This window comes from Octopus bimaculoides, chromosome 13 (assembly GCF_001194135.2).
Source record: "Octopus bimaculoides isolate UCB-OBI-ISO-001 chromosome 13, ASM119413v2, whole genome shotgun sequence".
Lineage (NCBI taxonomy): Eukaryota > Metazoa > Mollusca > Cephalopoda > Octopoda > Octopodidae > Octopus > Octopus bimaculoides.
This window is the reverse complement of record NC_068993.1, coordinates 34,939,089-34,949,243: the sequence shown is the minus strand read 5'-3', so window position 1 is coordinate 34,949,243 and position 10,155 is coordinate 34,939,089. Positions and strand designations below refer to the sequence as shown.

General features: G+C 39.6%; 1 protein-coding gene across 1 annotated transcript; it reads right to left on the bottom strand.

Annotated features, from left to right (window-relative positions):
- Positions 1-3,398: 3,398 nt before the first annotated feature.
- LOC128249248 (uncharacterized) lies at positions 3,399-4,471 on the bottom strand. Its single transcript, XM_052972251.1, has 2 exons — positions 4,161-4,471; positions 3,399-3,741 (listed from the first exon to the last, which is right to left on the bottom strand). Exons 1-2 carry the CDS (start codon positions 4,469-4,471, stop codon positions 3,399-3,401), a joined length of 654 nt encoding a protein of 217 aa, XP_052828211.1.
- Positions 4,472-10,155: the final 5,684 nt, after the last annotated feature.

The window sequence follows — 10,155 nt, the reverse complement described above, 5'->3', positions numbered from 1 at the left end:
ATATATATATATATATATATAAAACAACTGTGTACAGTAAGTTTTTTTGTGCGCATGTGTGTGGGTCAGTGTGTTTGCACATACACATGTATCTATGTATGTATGTGTGTACGTATGCATGTGTGTGTGTTTGCATGTTTGTGTGTGTGTGTGTGTGTGTGTACCTCTGTCTCCTTGCATGTCTGAGTATGTTTATGTGTGTGTATGTGTACTTGTCTGTTTCTATTACCTGTGTACCTATCCGTCTGTATGTCTATTTGTTTACATTCATATTCATTTGCCTACATACATATATACACATACACACATACATACACCTACATAACAGCTCACTAACTATTCTACCAGTATATAAATATAAACTGTGGGTATGGGAGTGTGATTAGCTACTACGTGTATTTCTTATTTAGTACTGGGGATGTTTCATTTATGAGGACGTATTCCTGTATTTGTCTGAGTGTTGGGTCCTTTGGGTGCTTGGATAAAATGCGGATGTCAAGTTGACCCAGGTTGCTTTCATGTTGTTGCTTGGCGTGTTGGTAGTGTCTGGAGGACTGTTTTTTTTTGTCGTCATATTATTTTAAATATTCATTTAGTCTTTCCGCAATGCTCCTAGATGTCTCCCATTTGTATGTCATGTTCATGTTTTTACACGAGAACTAGCCCGTAGATTTAGCAAAGCTCTGAAGGAGACCAAACTCAATATTAAGGTTGTTGAAAAGCCAGGGAACTCCATCAGATCACAACTCTGTAGGACGTAACTCTTTAAGAATACAATATGCACTAATGATAACTGCATGATATGTAGGATTAAACCTGGCATTAACTGTAGAACTAGAAACGTAATCTACAGCATAAGATGCATAGAAGGTGCTTGTAAAGACATGAACATGACATACACAGGGGAAACATCTAGGAGCATTGCGGAAAGACTAAATGAACATTTGAGACGATATAGTGACAAAAAACAGTCTTCTAGACTTTGCCAACATGCCAAGGACAAACATGGAGGCAACCTGAGTCAACATGACATCCGCATTTTATCCAAGCACCCAAAGGACCCAACCCTCAGACAAATACAGGAGTACGTCCTCATAAATGAAACATCCTCAGTACTAAATAGGAAATATACGTAGTAGGTAATCACACTCCCATACTCACAGTTTATATCTACATACAGGTAGAATAACTATTCTACCTGTATGTAGATATAAACTGTGAGTATGGGAGTATTCTACCTGTATGTAGATATAAACTGTGAGTATGGGAGTGTGATTACCTACTACGTATATTTCCTATTTAGTACTGAGGATGTTTCATTTATGAGGACGTACTCCTGTATTTGTCTGAGGGTTGGGTCCTTTGGGTGCTTGGATAAAATGCGGATGTCATGTTGACTCAGGTTGCCTCCATGTTTGTCCTTGGCATGTTGGCAAAGTAGGCTGTTATGTAGATGTATGTATGTGTGAGTGTGGTGTGTGTATACGTATATGTATATGCACATGTATGTAGGGAAATGGATATGAACGTAAACAGATAAACATACAGACTAATAGGTACAAAGGTAATAGGAACGGACAAGCACACATACACACACCCAAATGAAGACTGAAACACTTGACCATATTCACACACACTTCACTTCACACAAGGACACATATGGAGACGCACATCTACACAAATGGAGATACACATACATACATACAGACACAGCACATAGTCACAAAACCCATACACACACACACACAAACATACTCAAACATGCACACACAAGGAAATAGAGGTACAAATACACAAATCTGCAAACACACAAACACATGGATATGCACAATATATACATACATGATGATGGCCGTCCACTCGTGACCAAGGAAGATCATTGCCAACCTTCAGGAACATTGTGCGCTCTAGGACTAACTTATATTTTCCATTTGCGGCTCCGTTGGTGGCTAATGATCTCTGCTCTTGACAACATACACGACTGCAAACATTGCAGACCAAGCTTTCCCCATTCGCTATACGAGCCGTGCGCTTTCGTGCAGCTCGCTTAAGCTCTTCATGCTGGATACGTGCTCTCTCAAAAATGTCGATCCCCTCCTTAACCTGCTTCCTCCATCCGCGGCGATGACAGGCATTGTTCTCTCAGTCAGTGTCCTGCATACCACAGGCCTTTGATGAGGACTTGACACGGTCTTTAAATCGCAGCCTTGGACATACGTACACACATACATACATATGTATACTTACGCACAAACACATACATACATGTATATGCTCACACACACTGACCCACACACATGCGCACAAACAAAAAGAACGCAGCTCGGATAACGGATAGAGTCTACGATTATTGAAAAGGTTGCAAGACGGAACGAAAATTTTAGGAAAAATAAACAAGTAAATGATTGACAACTTTACCGGTGAGTGTGTTAAATAATAAGGCACTAAAAGAGAATGTCTCTCCCAGGCACAGCATAATATATATATAATATATAAATAACGTATATATATATATATATATATATATATATATTCAATTCGAGGATGTCAGGCCCTCCCTCATTAGGAATTAAATAATCCAAAGATTTCACTGGTTAATAAGTATTATATAAGGAGAAAGTTTCGACGTTATGTTTAGGATTATTACAGTAATATATATTGTTAATAATGAAAGAGAGAAAATGGAGAATCATGGATGCATAATTTATTTGTATGATATGAAGTTGAAAGTTTTTCATAAGAACAATACAAATAAGCTCAAAAAAAAAAATGGCAGATGCCATAGACCTACATATGTATTACGATTCATGCCCCTAACTGATTCGTAATTTTAAGCATTTGGGTAGGATCAAATATTAAGAATTGGTCATCATCTTAAACTGTGTGTAGCAGAATCTCATAATGGCTTTATGAGTTTACAGAACAAATGTTAACATATTTCTTGAAAGGATGTAGACGAATTACTGAAAAACAAATTAAATGGGTAGCTTATTAACAATTAGAACCTAAAGACAAAATTAATAGCGGTCACAAAAGTGACGACGCGTGCTGGCCAGCACTGTTTATGCTAAAAATAAGAGTTAAATTAAATCTAAAGCTCTAAAGCCACTAAAGCACTAAATGAATGACTGACAAAGCAAGGTAAGCCCCTAGCGTACATAGCCGTATTGCAATTTCGAATTTTGTTGTAAAACACCTTAATTCTCACCAGCAGCTCATAACACCTAGGATTAAACTCAACTTCTCCTGTCAAACCGTTTGAATCATATGCTGATTTTCCAAACGGCGTTTAAAGTGTTTTACACCAAAATGCGAAGTTGCAATACGGCTATGTACGATAAGGACTTACTTCCCTTTGTCATGCATTAATTTAGTGCTTTAGCGGCTTTAGAATTAATTTAACTCTTGTTTTTAGCATAAGAGGTGTGAGTCGCTCTGAATCGGTTCTCCACAACGTTTCCCGATATGCACTTGTTCGGAAGCAAACTTCCTAAGTATGAAAAGTGGTCGACTTTCTCCAGTGATGTCTCTGAGATGGTAATGTTGAAGTCTGGAGTTTCCTGACTTAGAACTAGTTGTGCCAGACTTTTTGTTTTTTGATGTTGACTTTTAGTGTAAGCATTGGTGAAGCTATTCACCGATTTTTGAAGCTGTTCACAGGAGTGACAGACCGCTGCGTTGTCATCAGCATACGGAAGTTCAGTGATCTTTCGCTCCCTGGTCAGTCTTCGTGACTTCAATCTGGCAAGGTTGAAACATCTCCCATCATAACGGTACATAATGTTGACTCCTGGATTGTCCGAAGGCAGTTCATTAAACATTGCTGCAAGGTACAGAGAGAAGAGCTCGGGCCCAAAACGCATCTTCAGTGATGGGGAAATCTTTAGACAGTTGATTTTGATGGAAGATGGTTCCATTCATACCATCGCGCAATCCCTGTACTAGGGAAATGAACTGATCGGGGGCAGCCGAAGCGTCGGAGGACCTTCCACATTTCAGGCCTTGGGATGGTATCAAAGGCCTTTTCGAGGTCGTAGAAAACAAAAATTCAGAGGTTTTTGTTGTTCTCTGCGCTTTTCTTGTATTTGTCGAGCACAAAAGATCATGTCAGTTGTCCCTCTGGGTGGTCAAATCCACATTGTGATTCGGGTAGGACTTACTCTGCGAGACGATCCAGATGGAGCCTTGCAAAGATTTTCCCTTCGGTGGAGAGCAGTGAGATGCCACGAAAGTTCCCACAGATCTTTCTATCTCCTTTTTTGAAAATGGTGGTAATAACAACATCTTTGAGGTATTCGGGAACATGGCGGTTCTTCCACATTCGGAAAATCAATGTGAACAGACTAATGTTTAATAGTAGTCTACCATGTTTCAGAAGTTCCATTGGGATGTTGTCTGGGCGAGGGGACTTCCGGTGCTTCATGCGGTTGAGGGCAATCTGGTACTCTTCGTCGGATGGTGGCGTGTTCATCTAGTGTCGAGTTGGATGCATGGGTACGTTCTTCAAGAAGCCTTCCGCCGCGTTGGAGTCTTGGTTCAGAAGACTCGAGAAGTGGTGTCTCCAGCGTTGAAAGATATCTTGTGGGTCAGTCAGGATGGTGTTGGAGTCTACTGATTAAAGAGACCCTATTGATTATCTCACGGGCCACAAAAATTCCTTCGCCCCTGCGTAGAAGCGTCTGAGGTAATGGGCATCAGCTTACCTTTGGAGTTCAACTGCTTTTTGTTGCCACCAGTTGTTCTGCATCTCTCTCAAATTTGTTTGGCATTGTCTTTAAAGGTCTTGGTATCTCACCTTCTTGTGCCGCGATCTTGGTTCTTGCTCATGAGAGGGGCGGGCTTGGCGTTTTGCATCTATCGGCTGGCTGATTTCTTGATCATTGTCATCAAACTAGTCCTGACGTTTCCTCTTGCTGTACTTGAGGTTATTTTCAGCCATTTCAGTGATGGTTTTTTCGAAGTTTGCTCCATTCCTTATCAGTTGGTTGTCAGATGGGATGGCTTGAATATGTTTGAGAATAGAAGATAAATAAAAGGAGCTGATCTCTGGGTTGTTAAGTTTCGATATGTCAAATTTTCTTCTGACTGGTTTTATTTTTCCAGTCTTTGGTTTGTTGTTAACCATTATTCGAAGGCGGGTAATGACTAGACGATTTTCTGTCTTACAATCGTCAGCTCTGATAGCCATTCGCATGACGAGGACGTTTCTTTTGTCTCATTCTCGGATGATGGAGCAGTCTAGGAGGAACCAGTGTTTCGACCTGGGGTGCTTCCAGGTGGTTTTGAAGCGATTTGGAAATCGAAATTCGGTGTTGGTAATGAAGAGAATGTTCAGCGCACAGCCCAAGGACCAGGAGTCCATTTTCATTGTAGTTTCTTACTCCTTCTTTGTTAATAACATTGTCCCATAGTCTGTTGTCTCTCCCCACTCTTGCATTGAAATGCCCGAGGAGGAGGAGCTAGTCATTTGGTGGTACATTGAGGATCAGGTCACTCAGTTGTTGGTAGAAGGTGTCTTTCTCATTGTCATTGGCATCAAGTGTAGGTGGATAAGTAGAGATCAGTGTCATAATGATGGCAACAGAGATCGGTATTCCGAGTCATAAGCCGTTCATTGATGGCAGAAGGTTTCAGATGGTATCCCTTCACAAGCTTGGATTTTACAGCAAAATCAACTCCGTGAAATTTTCTTTCCTTCTTCTTTCCCTTTCCAGAAGGTATAACTCGAACCTATCTCGCCAGTCTTTCCTTCCCCAGATAGATATGTTTCGCTGAGGGCAGCAATGTGGATGTTAAATCTCGTTAGTTCTTTGGAGACAAGAGCTGTTCTGCGCTCTCGTTTCTCCGTGTCTTGAAGTAGTTAATTTAATTAATTCAATTTCCGTTGCTCGACCGCTTGAATGGGTGTCCCGCTGGACACAATTTATCAACCAGGATTCTGTGATGATATCTGATGTTTAGCCCACCTTTTCTAGGGCCTTCTCCATTCAGGTTGAGCAGCGATGTTCCCAAATAGGCCTGCCCAGTTGCAGATATAGGGCCGAGTCCCTGAGTTGTCACTAGGTCTCAGGAGGGCGACCATCTTGCATCTGCCGCCAACTTGCAGGTCTGGACTAAGAGCTTCTAGTTTCGCCAAACCTGCTCCCACCATCCTTACCCCATCGCCGTTGGACTTTTGCAGAGAAAAAAAAGGAAAGGAAGAGTTGGACCAAAAAGAAACCAGCCAGTGGTGTGGGTTTGTTTAGGGTGAAGATCTCGTTGCCAAGGGGGTCCCCACGCACTATAACCCAAACTTCTGCTGCAGCACTACCTAGAGTGACATGCGAAGTCCTGAAGACGGGTTGCATCGGAATGCCACTAGATCTAATGTTATTAGAGTTGCGCCTTTCTAGCCAGTTCGTCTGATATCACCCTCTTCCGCTAGGACCAATCGTTGAGTTCGGAGATCTAGCTTCATCTGCTTGATCTACCGTTGTGGTCTTAGTTTAATATGGTGAGGGACGAGGACAGCCTTTTTGTGCCCTTCTCCAAGATCCAGAAAGCTGAAGCAAGAGGGGACCCGGTTTAGTCACCGACGACCCAACCATGACTGAGACGAGCGGGAGTATATGGTTACCCGCTGTCTCCAAGAAGAAACCTCAGTACCTATATAGATATACATATATAGTTACTCGGTGTTGTTTCCGGTACTGTTTCTGTTGAAGCAGCGAGTTGGATAGAGTTGCTCTTGTTTGCGTCTCCTGCCGCGATGTGGGTTCATCTGGTATCTCAGAAACCTGTCCAGACGTTCCTTGAAAACTTCCACAGCAATACCGTGTAGATCTCTAAGGCTGCCTGGAAAGATGTTGAACAATTGCGAGCCCTTGAAGCCCAGACTATTGAAGTACTGTGTCCTTATTTTAGATGGGGTAGACGGGATTTTTAGTATGATGCAGTGCCGTCCAGTTCGAAGATTGGTATAGCTGTCAATTCCAAAACTAAGAGCTAAACCCTCCAAGATCTTCCAAATATACATCACCGCATATCTATTCGTCTTCTCGCCAGGGAATAGAGACACACACCCTTTAGTCTCTCCCAGTAGTCCATCTTTTGCATCAAGTCAATCTTCTATGTGTATTGGCATTGGGTTGCTTAGAGTTCCACAGTTTGTTTCACACTCTCTGGGGATCATAGTTGGGAGCAGTAGTCCAAGTGGCTTAGAACGAAAGTTTTCCATACGAGTAGCAAGGCCTCCCTTTTCCTCGTTCTGAATGTCCTCAGAATCCATCCAGCCACTCAACTGCACAGTGTTACTATCTTGGTAATATGCACATGAAATGTTGCATCATTGCTCTTGTGAACCCCAAGGTCAGGCATCGACTCTGACTCTGGAATCGTATTACTTTCTGGTCCAGTGTATTCCGATTTAAGCGTGGTGTTAGACTGATAGTAGAGTGCCTGAAATTTCATAACATTGAACTGCATGTTATTTTGGTTAGCCCCAAAATAACATGCAGTTCAATGATGTGAAATTTCGGTCCAACGTATAATATTATTCAAGGGGTGCATAAAAAGTTTTGAGCTTTCAAGTTTTGTACCTTCATCAGAAGGTACCATGTTTTGTTTCCTGAAACTCAAGACTTTTCATACCCCCTCGTGTATATATATATATATATATATATATAAAAGATAAACAAGAGTTAAAAAACTACAGAAGGCTTGTGTTACATGGTTAAAGTATATATTCAAATAACCCTAACCCTAACCCTAACCTAACCCCAAATAAAATAAAGGAAAAATGTAGAGGATAAAGAAAGCAAACAAGATAGGAAAAGCTAAAATTGAAATTTAAATAAAATATAGGATTTGAAGTAGCTATTATGGGAAAAAGACCATATGGCAGAATGCCTAAGACCTCTGTGTTCTCGGATAAATTATGATAGAAATAACAGACATTAATAAAAGGAGTTAGGTGATAATAATATGGGAAAAGAGCAAATTGGTATAAGAAGTAGGTAGTTGATACGGGTGGGGAGTAACATCTAAACTAAGGAAAGGGCAAGAGGAGGGGTTGTTTATTTGAATACCTACAAGAGCCTAGGTAATTTCTAACAAGACAAACTATAATTAACCTACTTTATACTATGAGGGGCTACTATCTTTATGCTGTGGGTTTATTTGTACTATTATGGGGTAGTATAAGTGTTTCTAATGTTATTTATATTTATCGAAAGTAGACCTCCCTTTGTACAGGCAAGTATCACTTCGCTCATCTCTCAGGTTCACTAATGGATTACGTGCTGTAAGAATGAAAAACATTTCATTAATGCAAAGGTAACATTTCCTATTATTTTTATTATACGAAGGTCGAGTAGCGAGAATCTCTCATTTTAATGTGAAGCTAGTGTTACTATCTTTGAGCTCCCAAATATACCTACTTAAACCTGTCGAATTAATTCTATTTCTATTTCTAAAAGAATGTTGATGCGTGGCAAGTCTTCGTTTTATTTCATTTTGGGTTGCTCCAATGTAACTCATTTTGCTTGACTGTGTTGTGACTGTATATTGGTAAATTACGTCCTCAATTCTACAGGTGTTACCGAAGGCACAATTATTCTTGTTCCTACAGTCACATAGATTATACTGTGGGTGGGGAGTTGCTTCCTAGTGGGGTAGGATTAGGTCTATTAAGGTTATGTTGGTTCTGAGTGTATTCTGTACTAAGGTTGGGGTGGTGTTCATTGTTATTGTTTATACTAATACCGCTGTCGTTGCTATTTTCATTTCTATTTGAGTAGAAAGTATCTAATTTTCTATTATTCAGGGAGGATATAATGCTCCCTAAATTATGTGTAAAGCTATAACCTATCCTTATTGTACTACTGCTTATAAGTTTAGAGTACCTATTATTCTTATCAAAATAATTATTTACAACGTTCAATAATTGCTTAGCTAAGTCCGTCATCTGCATTACAAAAGGGATTATGCACCAGATTTTATCTCCCGATTTACCAGTATTGTCTTCGCGGATACTGTGTGCTTATTGATATTATTTTTCCTGCGTCCATTGACTCGCCTAACTCTACGTAATATGTTACTATCATTTTTGTAGCTATTCATACTTACTAAACCTGAACTTATTAGTGTCATTTTCTGCTCCTACCTGTGCATTTTTACAACGCTTGGGTGAATGGTCATGCGCAGTAATGTTACGGTTAGCATATTCGTTATTACTACTACCAATTTCACGCTCGTGTGGGATATATTTAATTATATCTCTATAGCTCGCCTCCATAAGTGCGCTATCATTCTTATCCTTATGACTATTAAATATGTCCTCATTAGATGAGAGAGAGGAAATCTTTTTCCTAATGTCTCTTATTAAAGCCCTTTTTACTGATTGTGGATGGTTACTTATAAGGTTGGTATAAACACGTATTTAAATCACAGTTAACGCCCAAGTAGTTGATAGAGTAGTTTTCATTTTCTATAGTAATGAAGAGGCCGAATCTATTGAAGAATTTATACAGGCGTTTCTTAAGTAATTCAAGGCGTCTATTAGAGATGTTTTCTGTGAGTAAATTCTTTTAAGCACCTTACGGTAATGTTTTGGATACATTTACTTGAGTTTACTTCGTTAGCATAGGTATTTCCTTTTGATAATCATGTCAGTAAGTTTCTTTATATATTTTTTTGATAACTTCTTTCCTTAAATTTTAAAACATCTTGCACCCTACCCTAAATTGTGACTACCCGTAAATAAATTGTAGTATTTCGTAGACCAGTACTAGCTCACTCTTTTGACTGCAGATCTCGTAGCCTCAAGAATGGTAGATTATATGCTTTTAATATATTGGGCTTCTAGACTACTTTTCTAGGCCATATTTTCTTTCCTATTCCTTCTTCCCTTTGTTTATATTGGATGCTCTTGTTTTCTACTCTAATGAAATTCTGTCTCTTAATCCGAATGTCCTACGAAGATGAAGAATTCTATTTTCGCAATTATTGATAGACAGCGGTTGGCAACGGATGCGGAAACGGCCGTAAGATTTGTTATGTCATGCTTTGTATATTAATAAATAAGCTATAAATGTGGTCCAATCGATGCGTTTGTTAATCTGAGATTTCTGATTATATACATATATATATATATATATATATATATATATATATATA